At 43.4% G+C, this 21,325-nt stretch overlaps 1 protein-coding gene across 1 annotated transcript in view; it reads right to left on the bottom strand.

Moving 5' to 3' along the window:
* Positions 1-21,325, bottom strand: part of LOC139413102 (alpha-1,6-mannosylglycoprotein 6-beta-N-acetylglucosaminyltransferase A-like) — a 111,019-nt gene that overhangs the window by 17,960 nt on the left and 71,734 nt on the right. The window contains exon 11 of the mRNA XM_071160165.1: positions 10,791-10,924. Within this exon, the coding sequence (XP_071016266.1) occupies positions 10,791-10,924 (134 nt within the window). The remainder of the gene's footprint in view (positions 1-10,790; positions 10,925-21,325) is intronic.

The raw sequence follows: 21,325 nt of genomic DNA, 5'->3' as shown, positions 1-21,325 counted from the left end.
ATATCTAAATACTCCATGGATTTGAACAAGTATTTCAAAATAGTTTTAAATAGTAGGCTATTTATAGGAAATCCTAAAAAAAAAATACTTTCAAATACTTTTGCACACATTTGAAAAATAGTCAAATACACAGAAAATACAGTGCCTTGCAAAAGTATTCGTCCCCCTTAAACTTTGCGACCTTTTGCCACATTTCAGGCTTCAAACATAAAGATATAAAACTGTATTTTTTTGTGAAGAATCAACAACAAGTGGGACACAATCATGAAGTGGAACGACATTTATTGGATATTTCAAACTTTTTTAACAAATCAAAAACTGAAAAATTGGGCGTGCAAAATTATTCAGCCCCTTTACTTTCAGTGCAGAAAACTCTCTCCAGAAGTTCAGTGAGGATCTCTGAATGATCCAATGTTGACCTAAATGACTAATGATGATAAATACAATCCACCTGTGTGTAATCAAGTCTCTGTATAAATGCACCTGCACTGTGATAGTCTCAGAGGTCCGTTAAAAGTGCAGAGAGCATCATGAAGAACAAGGAACACATAATTTTGCACGCCCAATATTTCAGTTTTTGATTTGTTAAAAAAGTTTGAAATATCCAATAAATGTCGTTCCACTTCATGATTGTGTCCCACTTGTTGTTGATTCTTCACAAAAAAATACAGTTTTATATATTTATGTTTGAAGCCTGAAATGTGGCAAAAGGTCGCAAAGTTCAAGGGGGCCGAATACTTTCGCAAGGCACTGTAAGTATTTCAAATACAAATGTATTTGAACCAGGGGCGGAAATTTCATTAGGGACAAGGGAGTCATGTCCACAATTGGTTCCTACCATTCCGATTGGAACCCGATTTGAATCCAGGACTTCTGTGTATGTCTGTGTGTGGGGACTGGAATGCTGTATAGCAACACTATAGCTTTCACTTGCTTAACTGGTTTGTTAATGACTGTGTGTGTGTGTGTGTGTGGGGGGGGGGGGGGGGGTGTCACTCATACCTTTTGTGCTGTTTTTCTGAGAACTCCGATCAGTTAAAACATGTCAAGTGTTGGTTGAGGATGGTCATCACAAAAAAAGGCATAAGCTATGTATACGTAAAGATATCATACAGGTAGGCCTATTTTCTCAAGACGGTTACAGTTTTTGATACGGTTTTTAATTAATTCATTTCAGGGTTAATTCATCTTCATTTTTGATTAGCTTAACTATTTTCCTCTGACAATGTGTGTGATAAATGTGTGTGCATGCTTTCTAGTTGGACTTTGATCTATGGTCTTGGATGGATTCAGTTATCATTTTTTTTGTCAATGATCTACACAAAATACTCTATACTGTCAAAGTGGAAGAAAAAGGAAAAATAAAACACTACTATATCTTGATAAAACAAGTATTTACCCCCTTGAGTATATGATAGATATGTTAGAAACACCTTTGGAGTCTTTTGGGCTAAGTCTCAAAGTGTGGATTGTGCAATATTTGCCCATAATTTTTTTTAATCAAAATTCTTCAAGCTCTGTCAAGTTGGTTGTCTTGAAATAGATTTTCAAGCAGATTTAAGTCAAAACTGTAAAATCGGCCACTCAGGATCATTCACTAGAAAAAGCTAGAAAAGCAAAGGAGGGGAGGAAATGGGAGGGAGATATCATAGGAGGAAAGGGATCTAGGAAAGACAATTAGAAAAGGGATCTAAGAAAGGAGGAAATTAAGCTATAAATAGAGGAGAGTCATCTGCTTAGACTGAGGCTGTCCTAATATGGACACTATAGCCACATTTGTGGATTGTATAACATAAAACCAGTGGAAAAGAGAGTCTGAAAATTCTGTAAACAACAAATACAAAATCCACAAGCAAATTTGTATGCGCAAATGCACATTCCAGAGTTGTAAATTGTCCTGCTGAAAGCAGACTGAACTAGGTTTTCCTCTAGGAGTTTTAGCCTGTGCTTATCTCCATTCCATTTATTTTTTATCCTGAAAAACTCTCCAGCCCTTAATCATTACAAGCATACCCATAACATGATGCAGCCACCACTATGCTTGAAAATATGGAGAGTGGTACTCAGTAATGTGTTGTATTGGATTTGCCCCAAACATAACACTTTGTATTCAGGACAAAAAGTGAATTGCTTTGCCACATTTTTTTGCAGTATTACTTTAGTGCCTTGTTGCAAACAGGATGCATGTTTTGGAATATTTGTATTCTGTACAGGCTTCCTTCTTTTACTATGTCAATTAGGTTAGTATTGTGGAGTAACTACAATGTTGTTGATCCATTCTCAGTTTTCTCCTATCACAGCCATTAAACTGTTTTAAAGTAACCATTGGCCTAATGGTGAAATCCCTGAGCTGTTTCCTTCCTCTTTGGCAAATAAGTTAGGAAGGACGCCAGTATCTTTTGTGGCATACAGAAGGTCAGCCACCAGGGGGAGACCCATTGAGGCCTGGTGACAGAAGGAGTATACATCACGAGGTGATGGCTCCATCTGCTGGACGTGCCAGGTCTCGAGGGGCTCTCCGCCCAGGACTAATTAGGGCTGATTGAGAGTTGGTGAGTAATCAAGGGCGATTGCTCACCAGCTGTACAAGCCCCATAAAGCTGCCAGAAGGGCAGCGCACAGGAGAGGACTGGGGGAAGTAAGGTGACTTCCGTGTCGTTGGAGACGGTACCCGAGCTAAGACGGAGTTGAGTTGGTGTGGCCGACAGGATACAGCAAGACTCGGAGCCCAGAAGACTGTATCCCGGAGAGGGTTTCATGGGGGAGACCTATCCTTTTCTTTTGATTTATTATTTAAAAAACACCTTTGAAACCGAGCTAATCATACTCTGTCCGTGTCTGATCTGTGTAAACGTCTTGACCAAACCCCCTGGTCTGACACACTTTGTAGTGACTGGGTGCATTGACACACCCTCCAACTGTCATTCAGGCAAAGGGTGGCTACTTCGAAGAATCTAAAATCTATTTGGATTTCAACTTTTTTGGTTACTACATGATTCTATATATGTTATTTCATAGTTTTGATGTCTTTACTATTATTCTACAATGTAGAAAATAGAACAAAGAAAGAAAAACCCTTGAATGAGTAGGTGTGTCTAAACTTTTGACTGGTACTGTACATTTACCAAATTAAGAGTCTAAACTCACTCCATAAAAAGTTCTTAAAGAACATTATTCCAGTTCAGTGTGTTCCTGGAACGAGGACACGCTGGTTTATTAGAAGTAACTCATACCTTCCGTGTTGTTCAGAGAAATCCTGTCAGTGTGTGTGTTTGTGAGAGTGTATGTATTGGTTTGTGTGAAAGTGTGTGTGTGCTAGTGTGCAAACACGCTCGCGTGTGTGTGTGCACGCGCGCACTTGTGTGCCTCCCACCTGTAAATGTAAACTGAGGGACATTGACCCGAGGGACCAAGATAATGAAGACAACACGATGGATGTCAGGCTAACTTTGAGGAGGAGGCGGATTCATTGCCTTTCTTAGCCTTTATGGGGAGTAGTATTAGGGAAATAATCAAACCAGGACATTGGTTTGAGGGCAGATGATAAAAATGAGAGAGGAGAGGTCTTTAATTACATTGTAAATCACCTGGAAGTATGTGTGTGTGTTCTGGGGTTGGGTTAAATGTGGTAAGACACATTTCAGTTGAATGCATTCGGTTGCACAACTGACTAGATATCCCTCTTTCCCTTTTTTGGTGTCTCGTACTGTTTGACAAGACTGTGTTAGCCCATTGAGCTAAACCTACGAGGCCCTAGCGTTATGCAGGGCTCACCAGCACATATTGGGATACTGGGGTAGATTATTCTGGCAGTGGAGAGAACCTACCAAGTGTGAATACAACCCATGTACTCTCACAGGGCCAATATGACCTTACGCTAAATCATTTGTAATGGGTTATGAGCTTCACTGAATCCAATTAAAATAGAACAGCATAGACACAGGAGAGGAGCACTTCTTTGGTTTACAGTTAATCCATGAGGTGCTCTTTGATCATGAGATGAAATACTATAGAACAAAAATAAATTGATGCTGGATAGGAAACAATGTAAAATATTTGATTACTTCTGGGAGTTATTATTTGCACACAGGCTTAATCGGCATTGTTCACTATCCAGCATCAACTTATTTTTATTCCATAAAATAGAAAAGCATTCAGTGGTAGAGAATCACAGCCCTTGGAATCTCCAGATTTCGTATATCTTGGTACATTTGTAAGTCTGTTCCTGATTCATCATGTGTTTATTTATTTATTTAACCTTTATTTAACTAGGCAAGTCGGTTTAGAACAAATTCATACGAGTGGGTTTTTCTGTACAGCTGGGTGAATATGTGTGGGTTTGTTTGTAAGCCTGTGTGTGCGCGTGCTCACGCTAGTGTCTGCGCCCTAGTGTGTCTGTGTGTGTGTGACTCAGTGAGAAAAATGTGTCGGTGTTACATTGATGAATCTTTGTGCACTGGAGGGACTGTGGACACTGTCCGTCAGCCAGCATTAGCATTTCAAACACCAGTGTCCACCTCCCCTGATGTAAGGCCATTGGGACCGGTGTTTCTTTTTTTTACATCTCTCCCTCCCTCTCGGTCTCAAACGTTCTCTCTCCGTCAACATGTTCACACCCTCCCTCCATCTCTCCTTCTCTTCCTCCCTACCTCTCCATCTTTCTCTCTTCCTCTTTTTCTCACCCACCCTCTCGCTCTCTTAGTCTATATTCTCATCTCACTTTCTATACTGAACAAAAACATAAACGCAACATGTAAAGTGTTGGTCCCATGTTTCATGAGCTGAAATAAAAGATCCCGGAAATGTTCTATACGCACAAAAAGCTTATTTCGCTCAAATTCTGTGCACAACATTGTTTCCACCCTGTTAATGAGCATTTCTCATTTGCCAATGTAATCCATCCACCTGACAGGTGTAGCATGGGGAGCGTGCAATTAGCATGATGACTGCAGGAATGTCCACCAGAGCCATTGCCAGAAAATTTAATGTTAACCTCCAATGTCATTTTAGCGAATTTGGCAGTAAATCCAACCGGACTAAAAAACGCTGACCACGTGTAACCACCGCAGCCCAGGACCACCAAAATCCGTCTTCTTCACCTGCGGGATCATCTGAGACCAGGCACCAGGACAACGGATGAAACTGAGGACTATTTCTGTCTGTAGAAAGCCATTTTGTGGGTGAAAAACTGGGTCTGGCTCCCTAGTGTGTGGGGCCTATGCCCTCCCAGGCCCGCCCATGGATAAGCCCATGCCCAGTCACGTGAAATCCATAGATTAGGACCTAATGAATTTATTTCAATTTACATTTCCTTTCGTATATGAACTGTTACTCAGTAAAATCGTGAAATTGTTGCATGTTGCGTTTATATTTTTGTTCAGTATATACGGTTTGCACTCTCTCGTGTATTCAATTACTCGCACAGCCTCAACCACCTAAGCTCACAACAACAAGACTCAAACAACTGCCGTTTCAGAGTGCGCAGAGCTGCAGCCAACAGATACCCTTCATTCTGCCCCGGTGAGTGCGCTCGGCTCGAGCCGGTTGCCATGGTAGCGGCTCCTTGAGAGGCCTGCTTTTTGGCTGCTGGATTATCACCTTCCCCTCTCCCACTTCAAACATGTCTGTTCGAGACGTAGGCGACCTGGTAGATTCAACCAGTTTTCAATGCAGCTCTTGGGCGCTGTTGGTGGCGTTGTTTATGGCTATTAACCTGAGGGTTGCTGGTTCGCATCCCATGGCCGACCGGGACAATGTAAATGGAGTGAGCCAGCAGCCAAAGGCATCTATATCCCACGTGCTACCTACTGCCATTGTGCACTTCAGGAGTAAGATATTTAACTGATAATGCCAGAGAAGCCGATGTTTGGAGGATATAATGGCACGAGTGTTGTTAGGCCCAAGATAAAGTCGAGGGCCTCCAATATATTCTAAACAAATGAATTAAAAATGAAAAGCTGTCTTGAGTCTATAAGTATTCAACCCCTTTTTTATATCAAGCCTAAATAACTTCAGGAGTAAACATTTGCTTAACAAGTCACATAATAAGTTACATGGACTCACTGTGTGCAATAATAGCGTTTAACATGATTTTTGAACGACGACCTCATCTCTGTACCCCACACATACAGATAATTGTAAGGTCCCTCAGTCGAGCTGTGGATTTCAAACACAGATTCAACCACAAAGACCAGGGAGGTTTTTCCAATGCCTCACAAAGGGCACCTGTTGGTAGAAGGGTAGAAATTTTAAAAAGCTGACATTGAATATCCCTTTTAGCAAGGTGAAGTTATTAATCGCACTTTGGATGGTGTATCAATATACCCAATCACTACAAAGACACAGGTGTTCTTCCTAACGCCGTTGTCGGAGAGGAAGGAAACCGCTCTGGCATTTCACAATGAGGCCAATGGTTTAATGGCTGTGGTAGGAGAAAACTGAGGATGGATCAACAACATTGTAGTTACTACACAATTCTAACCAAACTGAGTAAAAAAGGTAGCCTGTACAGAATATAAATATTTCAAAACATGGATCCTGTTGGCAACGAGGCACTAAAGTAATACTGCAAAGAATGTGGCGAAGCAATTAACTTTTTGTCCTGAATAAAAAGTGTTATGTTTGGTGCAAATCCAATACAACACATTACTCAGTACCACTCTCTATATTTTCAAGCATAGAGGTGGCTGCATCATGTTAGGGGCATGCTTGTAATTGTTAAGGACTGGGTGGGGAGTTTTTCAGGATAAAAAAAAGAAACGGAATGGCCCTAAGCACGGTCAAAATCCTAAAGGAAAACTTGGATCTGTCTGCTTTCCAGCAGACACTGGGAGATGAATTCACCTTTCAGCAGGACCATTTCATTTTGTTTGACCTATTGACATTTCCTTGTATATATATATTCATAAAAATTATCAAAGAAAAAAAATTATCAAAGAAAGGGGAGATGATTATTTTATTTTTTTACAGTGGAGACCAAGTTGGGCTAATGAGACAGTGGTTGGGCTAATGCCTGGTTGGGCTAATGAGACAGTGGTTGGGCTAATGCCTGGTTGGGCTAATGAGACAGTGGTTGGGCTAATGCCTGGTTGGGCTAATGAGACAGTGGTTGGGCTAATGCCTGGTTGGGCTAATGAGACAGTGGTTGGGCTAATGCCTGGTTGGGCTAATGAGACAGTGGTTGGGCTAATGCCTGGTTGGGCTAATGAGACAGTGGTTGGGATAATGCCTGGTTGGGCTAATGAGACAGTGGATTGCGCAGTGAGATGGAACAGTAAATAAGCATTTCAACATCATAGCCTTAGCTGTTGTTGACTTATGGAATAAACACCTGCTGGAACGCAGTTTGAACCAATTAGGATCTACGATTAGAACCACCCGCTGTATAATGTAGTACCCCACATCTCAAATGACACCTATGTTCATAGGGAAAAGTAGGTCTGAAGGTTGATGTTAAGGAAATTGCTCCTTGATAACTCAAATGCAGGATCTTCCCAGCCTATCATGCCTTTGTATTAATTAACTTAAAAACAAAAACTATTGTGTAGCCTAAGTAATATATGATATTTTGAGATTTAATTCTTAGGCATCACATTTACTAGTTAGTACGAGAACAGCGATACGCACTGAGGCACTCCAGACAGCAACAATAGTGGATTATTCTCATTAGAGTTTGCCGGTGAAATTATCTGAAAGTTGTGTTTGAGTATGTAGGCCACGCAGTGACGGCCGACAGATGCTTCCTCTCTGCTGTGTCTAATTACATTTAATGCCACTCATAAAGCCGATAAATCTCTCCTATATGGATATAGCAATTACCGTCCATTCTGTGCCCGTTATAAATCAGACCTCCCCACACAATTTCTGCACGACAAAACGGCACCCTATTCCCTACATAGCGCACTACTTTGGACCAGGGTGCCATTTGGGACGCAAGTGGCTCCATTCACACACCTGCAGAGAGGGGAAGAGAGAAGCTAACGGTGCACTTCAGCATACTGATAAGAGACGGGGAATATTCCCCGTAGTGACACCAGGGGGAATAAAAAACAAATGTCCATCAGCGACAAAGCAATTGGAGGCAATGACGTTTGTTTGGTCCCTGAATGTTGTTAAAAGTCGCAAAGGCACTTTGTACTAGATGTCCTGTGTAGTGAGACCTCTGACCTCTTATTTTATTGCACGCCCACCCCTCATCATGTTCAAGCCTTGTAGAGAGCAGTAAATGCCACAATCGCAAGATATGAGGGAGTTGAAAGGCTGTTTCCTGGTTTCCTTGATGAAAAGAAAGTAGCCGGCCAGGTCTCGTGACACCATCACAGCAGTACGTCACAAGGCAATGCAGACGGCCCCCGCAGATTCGGGGAGGGAAAGTGCGAGGGAGGCCTTTTCTCCTCACGTTCACTCATTACCAGACTCTGAAATGGCTATTTAATTAAAACGGAGGTAATGAACACGACGGGGTGTCTGGTTAGCTGCTAATGTTTTTCAAGGAGAAGTGATGGGAGTTCGGCACTCTGCCCTTTAAGATAGACTAAATGGCCCACTGTGCTGTGCCGCATGCGGGTTTGCGAGAGCGTGTGGCAAGCCGCATTGCATGGTTAATATAGGGCTGTTGTATTAGATAAATCAGTGTTGTGTGTGGATGCTGGTTCTGCAAGACATGGTCATTTCTTTGTGTGGTCACAGACCTGAGTTCAAATAGCATTTGTTGTTGATTGGCGCAATGGCACCAATCAAATAGTCCCAAAAGTGAAAACCCTACACATCAAATCAAATGTATTTATATAGCCCTTCTTACATCAGCTGATATCTCAAAGTGCTGTACAGAAACCCAGCCTAAAGCCACAAACAGCAAGCAATGCAGGTGTAGAAGCATGGTGGCTAGGAAAAACTCCCTAGAAAGGCCAGAACCTAGGAAGACACCTAGAGAGGAACCAGGCTATGAGGGGTGGCCAGTCCTTTTCTGGCTGTGCCGGGTGGAGATTATAACAGAACATGGCCAAGATGTTCAAATGTTCAGCATGGTCAAATAATAATAATCACAGTAGTTGTCGAGGGTGCAGCAAGTCAGCAACTCAGGAGTAAATGTCAGTTGGCTTTTCATAGCCGATCATTAAGAGTATCTCCACCACTCCTGCTGTCTCTAGAGAGTTGAAAACAGCAGGTCTGGGACAGGTAGCACGTCCGGTGAACAGGTCAGGGTTCCATAGCCGCAGGCAGAACAGTTGAAACTGGAGCAGCAGCACGGCCAGCACGGCCGAGCCTGGTGTACCACATCTGGTACACCAGGCTCAATCTAATACACCTCTGAGAGAAAAATAAATACTATTTGAACCCAGGTCTATATCCCCAGGAATATGTCCTTCATCCCTTAATCTGGATGACCAGGTTGGGTTGTGGGTGGCATGACTGGCATCTCGCCATCTGCCGACTTTGTGCCAGCTGATTGTGATAAAAAGCCGGGCGTTGTTCGCCACAGATCTGAGATTACCTCTGGTCTTTTGTTTGCAGAATCTGCTCCCCCCCCCCCCCCCCCTCCCCCCGAGTTACTCTGGCTGCATCCAAAATGGCACCCTATTCCCTTTATAGTGCACTACTTTTGGCCAGGGCCCATTTGGGATGCACTCCCTGTGTGTTAAGACCTCCGAAAGATGGCTGGCTTAAAACGTTACAACCGGCTTCTTTACCAAGTTTGTCATCATCGCAGCCCTTGTCAAGCCTCACCAAGACATACAGACTAGGCAGTAAGCCCAGAATGTGTAATGTGCCAACGAGCGAATCGCACACAAAATGCTTGTGGCTGGTGTAGTTACAATCTCTAAACCCTTTTTTTTGTATCTCAGATGAAATAATCCCTGCGTCAATGCCTCTGCCCAACAGAGTCGGAGTAGGAATATATTCTAACTAATCAGAGTAGAGCTGAATTCTACTACTTATCAACATAATAATCAGAAACTCAGGAATATGGTTTATAAAAAGGAACAGTACTTACTAGTCTCCATGAAAACTACCAAAAACTCTCAAAGTGTTCCAGTGACTTTCTTTCAAGAGTTAAGGAACTGGGTTACAATAGATTCCATACGCCGGTTCCCAAGAATATATGGCGTAGTGTGTCTGGTGCTTTCATCTTGAAAGGCATTCTGTGCAGATCAAGGCTCTGTCACTTCAGTCACTACTGTCACTTCAGTCACTACAGTCTCCTTAAAAGCGTCCACAGCGTTGTCCATTTCCCTGTGATCAAGGGACGGGACTGTGAAGCCAATGGGACCAGCTTCCTATTGAACTCAACTGAGTTGCACTTCCTTCTCATTTGGGCTCTATTCTAGTAGTGTTGATGTCTGGGAACTAGATCACGTGTCATTTTTTGTTCTAAACAAGAAGAGTCACCAGTTGATGACATGGTATTGTCACAATACAACTGTCACTACTCTACCACATTCAACTTCACCCTCAATGCCGATGTAGACAAAAGTCTATTTTTGTCCACGACAAAACGCTACCACGGCTCCCAAATAACTAAGAGCTGAGCAGAGTTTGTACGCAATGTAAATAACATTAGAATAAATGCTATGTAGCAAACACTTTTCCCCCAAAGCCGCTTACAATACAGTGAGTGCATACATACATTCTAAGTATGAGGGTGATCAGATTTCAACGTCAGACAACACCAAGACACATTAGGCACCCCCAAGAGTCAACGTTTCGTTTGAACACTGTTCCCTGCCGGAGTTCAACGCAGAACCTTGGCCATGCCAGCCACACGGGATACACGGGCTAAAGCGTCGTACCTTCCAGAAGTTGTCCACCTTGCCGTAGACCAGTGACTGGTTCTGCCGCTTGACTTCGTCAATGTGGCGGATGTCGCTGGCGTTCAAGTGCTGCTCCACCACAAAGCCCAGGAAGCTGTTGTCTGGCGTGTGGGCTGCAGGGGAAATAAACCGCACGATACAACTGTCATTACACAGCTCAACTGGGATCACAATGATTATAGTACTGAAGCTAGTTAGTTCACATTCATTCACTTATATACAGAAAAAGGAAAACAAGCTACAAACACAAGCTGTCATTGTACAGTTAATGGGGAACACAACAATGATTATAGGTGGGTAAAGTTAGTTCATTAAAAGAGCAATTCAATTGCCAGCACTTTATCGCTATGAGATCTGCATAGGGCAACAACTATTTATCTCTACATTAGTTGATCGATTCATGCATATGCTGTACAGAAAACAATTGAATAGCATGACAATAGGCCCTAATGATTAGGCCTTAATGATTAGGCTATTTGTTTTGTTAGCTCTCCTTATCTGTATCTACATCTGTCCCATCATAAAACAATACAATAATGTAAGGGGGATCTCCAGAATAAAAGAGAAGAAAATGTCACTTGTTAAGTTAATGTGAAGTCATGACTTAACGTTCTATGATTAGGTCAGAAATGGGCAACGGCACACACTTGGGAGAGTTTCGCCTCGGCACACTCTCTGTTTGGAAATGGAAACTCACATTTGGAGATGAGGATTTCCCCTTTTTTCTGACGAGGGGTGAATGACGGAGATTAGAAAATTAAGACAATGTAAGATATGGATAGTCCCCCCCCCACTATGCTGGGTCCCAAAGCCCACATGGCATAGTGCACTTTTGACCAGTGCCCTGTATGCTGGTCCTATGGGCCCTGGTCAAAAGTAGTGCACTATATAGGGGATAGGGTGCTATTTGGGACACAAACAACATCTCGTCCCGACTCTCTGGGCTTTGCTTGATGGACTTGGCCCCTCTGAAGTGTATCCCCCAGACTTCCACAACATTCTCCGCTTCTGGAAAGTGGAGGGGAGGGTTTTAGGCTAGCATCCTGTTCCTTCTCCACCGGGCCTGTTAAGTTGTTGCTTGAAGCCGTTTGTGGAAGCGATTTAATATACGCTGCTCGAGGGAGCTCACTGCTATTTTAGAGCTATTGCAGAGCGCCAGTAAATCGTGTGGAGAGACGACGTGTTGGGAGATAAATTCATGGCCCACCACGCGGCGTGGTGATAATGGAGGCTGGCCTCCTTCCGAGCAGACTGAGGAGGAGGAAAAGTGGGTGAGAGAGAGGGAGCTGCCGTCAGCCTCTATGGCCCAGGCGGGAAAGGGATGTGTTAGGACCTAAGGCAGTTCTATCTTTCAACGCAGCACAGGTCTTTCCTCAAGAGGAGCGGGGATGTGTTAGGACAACAGGAAGTTCTATCTTTCAACACAGCACAGGGCTTTCCTCAAGAGGAGCGGGGATGGGATGTGTTAGGACAACAGGAAGTTCTATCTTTCAACGCAGCACAGGGCTTTCCTCAAGAGGAGCGGGGATGGGATGTGTTAGGACCTAAGGCAGTTCAATCTTTCAACGCAGCACAGGGCTTTCCTCAAGAGGAGCGGGGATGGGATGTGTTAGGACAACAGGAAGTTCTATCTTTCAACGCAGCACAGGGCTTTCCTCAAGAGGAGCGGGGATGGGATGTGTTAGGACCTAAGGCAGTTCTATCTTTCAATGCAGCACAGGGCTTTCCTCAAGAGGAGCGGGGATGGGATGTGCACTGCATGCTAAAAACAAGAATAATTGTACAAATAATTTTTCCTAATAATAATAGTGCTGGGGAGAAGGAGAGGGAGAAGGGAGGCCTCTGTCATCACTCAGTGTAAGTGGGTGTGACAGTCTGCAGAAAAGGTTTGTGGGCCCAGCTGGACTATGCCAAGATGCCAGGCCAGTCGACTTCAATCAGCCGGCCAAAACAGGACACACACCCGGGCTCGACTCGGCACTTCGTAGCAGGCAGGCAATCCATACATAATGTAATTTGGGTAATTTTGTGGAAGTCATTTAAAAGCAATTGGAAAACGTCTCACACTTAAGCTGAATGGAAATGGTCAGAAACGCAGCAGAAACTCTGCTCCGGTTCCGTTGGCATGCATTGAAATGCGTGGCTTTCTTTTGCAAAATAACTATGAATTACCAGACTTATTTTCAAATAATTTGATGACCCACAGATTCTATGGGATGCCACCAAAGTTTTATAAAAATACAAAAAACTGGGGGGAGGGAGTTCTACTAAGCTATATGGAATTGTTTTAAGAAGGTCATACCAAGGATAATTCTGCTCCTTGAAGTATTAAAAAAACCATTGGAATTTGGCTTTACTGCCATTAACCCATACAAACGCATTGAATAACAGATTCACTAAATGGAACCACAGTTAGTCCCCGCCAAAAATCGAAAGGAAGTTTGTTCAGAAGTGTCTGTCCTATATCTGAGAGAGATAAGAAATAATTTTTTGGGAACATGCATTTGATCGCATATTTATGCCACTAAAGTATCCCCATATATACACACTGAACATAAAACGCAACATGCACCAATTTCAACGATTTCACTGATTTACAGTTCATATAAGGAAATCAGTCAATTGAAAAAATAATTAGGCCCTAAAACCTATGGATTTTACATGACTGGGAATACAGACTTTGTCACAGATACCTTAAAAAAAAAAAACATTTAAAAGGAGGTGTAGATCAGAAAACCAGTGAGTATCTGGTGTGACCACCATTTGCCTCATGCATCTCGTTCGCATAGAGTTGATCAGGCTGTTGATTGTGGCCTGTGGAATGTTGTCCCACTCCTCTTCAAATGGTTGTGCGAAGTTACTGGATATTGGTGGGAAACGAAACACGCTGTCGTACACATCGATCCTGAGCATCCCAAACATGCTCAAAGGGTGACATGTCTGTTGAGACCATGGAAGAACAGACATTTTCTGTTTCCAGGAATTGTGTACAGATCCTTATGACATGGGGCCGTGCATTATCATGTCGAAACATGAGGCAGATGAATGGCACGACAACGGACCTCAGGATCTCGTCACGGTATCTCTGTGCATTCAAATTGCCATAGATGAAATGCAATTGTGTTTGCTGTCCGTAACTTATGCCTGCCCATACCATAACCCCACCGCCCCCATGGGGCACTCTGTTCACAACGTTGACATCAGCAAACCGCTCGCCCGCACAACGCCATACACACTGTCTGCCATCTGCCCGGTAGAGTTGAAACCAGGATTCATCCAGCGTGCCCGCGGCATCGAAGGTGAGCATCTGCCCACTGAAGTTGGTTACGATCTCTCACTCTCTGCATGACATTTACATGCTGGCCAACCACAAGTGCCCCAGCTTCTAGTGCACAGTTAGATGCTGGTGAGGAGAGAAAGGGCTTTACCAAAGATAGTACAGTATGAGGTCTACAACTTCTGCTGCTTTACCTCAGTGCGCAGTGGAAACACGAGTGCTGCTTGTGCTTACGAGAATGCCGTTTTGGTGCCAAAGGGCGCATTTTCAGTGGGTTGGGAGTGTTCTGGCTACAGGCAAACCGATGTCAACCACATGCAAGTGTTGTGCAAAAAGTGCCTCTTGTTGTCACGACAAACATATTCAATCATTTGAAGAACAACCACCCCCTACTTTACGACGATTATATGGTAAATGATGCACCCGGCATCAGCAAAGTCCCGCAGCCACCTACGTTAAAACAGGCATTGATTGCTGATGGGTTTTCTAGTGTAACGCCCTACGAAAAAACATCCGGCAGACACATATAAAATCACAGAGGGCCGTCACCTAGCCAAATAAATGGTTCCTATTTACACAGTCGACAAAGACAAAAGAAGCTGGATAGGAGATACAAAGACTCCATCTCGCACATGTATCACCCCTAAGTCGCCATCCCAACACTGTATAACAAAATGAAGGGAGAAGCTGAAACATGTCGCGCTGAATGACTGGACCAGACTCCAATGTTTTGGACACATGCTGCACCTTGCAATCGGTAGGCTGTGTGTTACGTAAGGGATAATCAAACGAGGCTATATACATTTTATGGAGAATAACGAACGACTTAGAAGGTGTGTTCCACTCTGCTAGTGCGTCGTGGAACTAACCTTCCACAGAGTTACATTATTTTCCAGAGAACGCACAGAGCCCCAAGTTAATTATCCCTTTTATGCCACGGCTATAATTTAACACATATGCCAGTAGAAATGTCTTCATTTGCTGGTAGAAATGTGTTCAACATCCACTGAAGTAGCTAGATAGTTTACTATATACGGTGCATTCAGGAAAGTATTCAGACCCCTTGACTTTTTACAGCCTTATTCTAAAACGGATTAAAATTACTTTTTTCCCCCTCTCATCAATCTACACACAATACCCCATAATGACAAAGCAAAAAAACGTTTAAAAAAAAAAATGTTTGTAAATGTATTAAAATCATATTTTAAGGCTTTTTGATTTATAATTTCAAATTATACAAATGATTGAGCCTACTCCATTTGCAGCCTGAGGCTGCCTGAATAAATAATGAACTTAGGTTATTTAAGAACTCATAATGGTAAAATAGGAAATCATAAGGTTATTAATGAATGAATGAACAAGTGATGACTTATAGCACACCATATTTTTATGATCATGCTATAAATGTACGTTTGTTAACATCTCGGTGTAATAATCCTATCGATTGCCTCCTGGGTGGCGCAGTGGTTAAGGGCGCTGTACTGCAGCGCCAGCTGTGCCACCAGAGACTCTGGGTTCGCGCCCAGGCTCTGTCGCAACCGGCCGCGACCGGTCCGTGGGGCGACGCACAATTGGCCCAGTGTCGTTAGGGAGGGCTTGGCCTTGACTCATCGCGCACCAGCGACTCCTGTGGCGGGCCGGGCGCAGTGCACGCTAACCAAGGTTGCCAGGTGCACGGTGTTTCCTCCGACACATTGGTGCAGCTGGCTTCCGGGTTGGATGCGCGCTGTGTTAAGAAGCAGTGTGGCTTGATTGGGTTGTGTTTCGGAGGACGCATGGCTTTCGACCTTCGTCTCTCCCGAGCCCGTATGGGAGTTGTAGCGATGAGACAAGATAGTAGCTACTAAAAAATTGGATACCACGAAATTGGGGAGAAAAAGGGGTATTTAAAAATATATATATATATATATATATAATATATAATCCTATCGATTAACATATGTAGCCTATAACAATGTTGGAAAATATTTGTTTCATTTGGTTATGTATTCCGTTAGCACAGTATGTATTCATTCATATGACCTCATTTTAAGAATTGATGTTCTCTACCCTGACGCTTGTTTTAACCATGTCTGATGGAAGTTTTCAGCCAAGTGTTTCAAAATCGCAAATCATTTATCTCAATTGCATTATCTGGCCCAAAAAAGCTAAATGAGATATCTTGACCAAATTGTGCAGAACCTACAAAGCGGGTTTGTTAAAAAAGTGTTTATCACCGGATATCCTCCATCGACTATTTACATATCTTAGACGTTTCACCAGAAACGGCTCCTTGGGTTGTATTATCCACAGGCGGTCAAGTGACACCTTAATTGGGGAGGACGGGCTCACAGTAATGGCTGGGACGGCATTAATGGAATGGCATCGAACACAGTTTCCATGTGTTTGATGCCGTACTCCGTTCCAGCCATTATTATGAGCCGTCCTCCCCTCAGCAGCCTCCTGTGCTTGGAACATATGGAAATTGGCTCCAATTCATTAATATGATTAAAATACTACATGCCAATCCCCCAGCCATAGTTAAAAGAGATGATCATAGATAAATTCAGCTTCATCTCATGTTATACGTAACCAAATCAGCCCCACTACCTTAAGACCCCGATGGAGGACTCCACCTCTACTTATGGAATCTCAATCATTTCCTATTTTAAACATCTGGGAAGAAATATACTGTATTTCCGTCCTTCGATAAAACCATTGCCAGAAACTTAAACAGAACGCTCAAATCAAAATCAACCTCAGTAGATGGAATAACATACCAGTTGTTTTAACTGGCAGAATGTCTAATTGTCAAAATGAATATATTGCCACGGCTGAATTTCTGGAGTTCAATGCTTCCCGTGGCTCCCCTTCTGGCAGGTGGGAAACATGGCTTCCGGGTGGGGATGGAGGATACGGGTTGGTAGATGGGGACTGAGGGGGGAAATGGGTTGGGGTTATCTTGGTAGGCATTTCTGTGATTGTTTTTCAGAGGGGCGGTTACAGGTACAAAAACAGAGACAAAACTCAAATTTAAAAAAAGTTGGTCACAAAAACAAAAATGCCGGCAGCAGGGAGAGAGAGCAACCAAGTGTTGTTACTGGAGACATAAATAATGCATAGCAGCAAAGGGGGGGACCAACTCTGGTAGAAATGTGTTCATTAATGACCATGATTTTGGAATGAGATGTTTGACGAGCAGATGTCCACATGATTTTGGTAATGTAGTGTATCGATCCAGTATTCCTGCACATTGTAAACATGATACTGGAACTGACCCCGTATATAGTATGTTAACCTCCTTTACCTGCTCTTCTTATTTCTATATCTTGTGTATTTTTCTTCTACCTTGTTATTTTTAGTATCACATTGTTATTGATTATCGCAAGAAAGGCATTTCACTGGAACTTGAAAGACTTTGTGGGCTGGAAATGAATCTTTAGCACATTCTTCTGATTATGAGCTGTCACTCCCCACTGGTTGCCTCCACACCTTGCATAAGAGACAGAAATAAAATTGGACAACAAAAACCTGCTTAATGAACAACCCTCACTAACTACCATAGGGTTATCGTACACACACACACAGCCCCACCACACGGACGCTCTCAGGAGGCCAGCTGGTTGTCCATTCATTAGCGTTGTCTGGGAGGGTTGGAGAGGGAACAGAACGCACAAGGCTCAGTTAAGACATCACCAGGGCGTATGTGTATCGAGAGAGAGACGGAGAGAGACAGAGCGAGATAGAAAGAAAAAGAAAGCGCGAGACAGAGACAGAGAGAGCGAGACCCCCTGACTCAGCACCTTGTATCCCTGTGAGGAGTAAATGCAAACATCCAAGCAGGCCCAGCCCAGAGCAGCACTGGCACAAAGGAAAAGTCTGAACCTGTTGTTCTTAATTAGAGAGCAGCACTCACATTTTTTGGCAGGTGTCTTCTCTCTCTCTCTGTATCTCTATCACTACATCTTTCACTCCGTCTCCCCCTCACTCTCCGTCACTCACTCTCCGTCTCGCCCTCACACACTCTCCGTCTCTCCGTCACTCACTCTCCGTCTCTCCGTCACTCACTCTCCGTCTCTCCGTCACTCACTCTCCGTCTCTCCGTCACTCACTCTCCGTCACTCACTCTCCGTCTCTCCGTCACTCACTCTCCGTCACTCACTCTCCGTCTCTCCGTCACTCACTCTCCGTCACTCACTCTCCGTCTCGCCCTCACTCACTCTCCGTCTCGCCCTCACTCTCAGGGCGCCTCTCTCTCTCTCTCTCTCTCTCCGTCACTCACTCTCCGTCACTCACTCTCCGTCTCTCCGTCACTCACTCTCCGTCACTCACTCTCCGTCTCTCCGTCACTCACTCTCCGTCTCGCCCTCACTCTCAGGGCGCCTCTCTCTCTCTCTCTCTCTCCGTCTCGCCCTCACTCTCAGGGCGCCTCTCTCTCTCTCTCTCTCTCTCTCTCTCTCTCTCTCTCTCTCTCTCTCTCTCTCTCTCTCTCTCTCTCTCTCTCTCTCTCTCTCTCTCTCTCTCTCTCTCTCTCTCTCTCTCTCTCTCTCTCTCTCTCTCTCTCTCTCTCTCTCTCTCTCTCTCTCTCTCTCTCTCTCTCTCTCTCTCTCTCTCTCTCTCTCTCTCTCTCTCTCTCTCTCTCTCTCTCTCTCTCTCTCTCTCTCTCTCTCTCTCTCTCTCTCTCTCTCAAGCACATTGCCGGGGGAGAAAACAACACTTAATCTTTTTTGACTGGTCCAGAGAGATGCTTCCTACTTTTTTTATAAGGATAAACTTCAGAGGGGTAAAGTCCATCAAGTAAAGCCTAGAGTCTCTTGAAAAGTTGTTTGCATCCAAAAATGGCAACCTATTCTCTATATAGTGCACTACGTTTTTTTTTACCAGGGCCCATAGGACCAGCTCATAGGGTATAGGGTAGAATAGGGTGGCATTTTGGATGACTCTCTGGACTTTACTTGATGGACTTGATGCAACCGTTCCAAATCAATGGAGGGGTAGAGAAGGCAACCGGTGCCCTCATTCTATAGCATCCCATTTCACTGGTTCCCTATTGTAGCTCCTGGCCAAGGAAGGATGAATACTTCACAGCTGTCATCTGGCCATAATTCATCATAATCAGATGTTTATTTCTGTCCAAAAAATGTATTGGCAAAAAAGGAAGTCAGCATCTGCTTGATAAGAAATGTAAGAAAGTGCACTGAGGCCATATGCTTTTCTGTGTGGCTTGTTTAATGTTAAATTGAAAGACATTGAAATTCTAGCGTGAAAGGCAATTCTATTCTGCGTAGGTTTTGATAGGCCTTGTAGTGAAATTCTATTCTGCGTAGGTTTTGATAGGCCTTGTAGTGAAATTCTATTCTGCGTAGGTTTTGATAGGCCTTGTAGTGAAATTCTATTCTGCGTAGGTTTTGATAGGCCTTGTAGTGAAATTCTATTCTGCGTAGGTTTTGATAGGCCTTGTAGTGAAATTCTATTCTGCGTAGGTTTTGATAGGCCTTGTAGTGAAATTCTATTCTGCGTAGGTTTTGATAGGCCTTGTAGTGAAATTCTATTCTGCGTAGGTTTTGATAGGCCTTGTAGTGAAATTCTATTCTGCGTAGGTTTTGATAGGCCTTGTAGTGAAATTCTATTCTGTGTAGGTTTTGATAGGCCTTGTAGTGAAATTCTATTCTGCGTAGGTTTTGATAGGCCTTGTAGTGAAATTCTATTCTGCGTAGGTTTTGATAGGCCTTGTAGTGAAATTCTATTCTGCGTAGGTTTTGATAGGCCTTGTAGTGAAATTCTATTCTGCGTAGGTTTTGATAGGCCTTGTAGTGAAATTCTATTCTGCGTAGGTTTTGATAGGCCTTGTAGTGAAATTCTATTCTGCGTAGGTTTTGATAGGCCTTGTAGTGAAATTCTATTAAAAAAAGACAATTGGCTGGAAATACAGAGAGCTTTCAATCTACCAAGACAATTTGAGTTCAATTTTAGTTTCCCTATTCAGAACTTGTGGAACATTATTAAGATGATATATTTTAAAAAAACATACCTTGAATTTATTGCAAGACTAATGATGAGAATGATTATAATACATAGTTGTACAAACTCAAATGAGGACCTTTGCTACTTTTCCCCTTTAACTTTAAATCAGCTGCAGGAAAAACACTGAGCTGAAATTACATGAATGAAAACAAGCAGGGGAAATGCAGAAGCAGAGGAGGTTTGAAGAGGCGTGCTGTCTAGAGTAGATTAACCTAACGTAGCAGGCGTAAAAGACACGCCTGAAACTACATCCCCTGCATACTGGTTTTGACAAAAAATAACTGTCGGGGGGAGGTTCTCTTCGGCACTGTTCAACCAATCCAGTAAACGTGGAGGAGGAGTTAAGATGGAGTGCCTCCTTGTTAATAACATCTATTTCCCCTGAAAACAGAACATCCTGTTGTTGGGGACTCGGCAGAGGATAAGCGGAGATAAACATCGCTGTAACCAACTTCCATTTTACAGGGGGGAGTTTCCCTCTGATGTGTTCATTAGGGCACGCAACATTTGTTTCTTTTTTTAACGCTTTGCAACGGAAAACGAAAATGAAGGTTTCTTATTGGACAAGTCCAGGAAGAGCAGTCCTCATTTTAGTTCGTTTTCTTCCGTTTGGCACTTGGTAAACACGACCCAGGGCTGGCCTTCCCGAACACAAACAGAGAAGACTAGACGGGGGAGGGCTAGTCCTGGGGACCCTGTCTGAAGACCTCTCAATGCTCCATTGCGCTGTACTCATATTCACAACGCCTCTCAGAGTAGGAGTACTTGTCTAGGATCAGGTCCCATGTGTCCATAAAATCATATTCAATATGATCTAAAAGAGAAAACTGATTCTAGATCAGCAGTCCTACGCTGAAATGCTTGATGCATACGGCCCCTGATACCTGTACCTGTGAGCTCTGACAGATGAGACAGACAAATTACAGTTTGGGAATTTCCCCCGAATTGAAGTTAAATCTCTAGAATACTGCAGCATCATCTCAGGAATTGAGTATGGAAAACATAAAACCAATGGGTGGGTGGTGTATGCACGTCAATGCATTTCCCACATCAAAGGGCTCTGCTCAGATTCTACGCACCTTAGCACTCATGCACACACACACACACACACAGTATTATACTGCTCAATTTATACACTTTCCCCCATCCCCCCTTCCCCAGTACACATGTAAATATTGGACTATAAATTGTGCCTTCCTGTATTATACTTAAGCTAAAATGTTTATTCTATTCT

The sequence above is a fragment of the Oncorhynchus clarkii genome, chromosome 7 (genome assembly GCF_045791955.1).
Source record: "Oncorhynchus clarkii lewisi isolate Uvic-CL-2024 chromosome 7, UVic_Ocla_1.0, whole genome shotgun sequence".
NCBI lineage: Eukaryota > Metazoa > Chordata > Actinopteri > Salmoniformes > Salmonidae > Oncorhynchus > Oncorhynchus clarkii.
The sequence above is the reverse complement of the archived record's forward strand: the minus strand, read 5'-3'. Positions and strand labels throughout refer to the sequence as shown.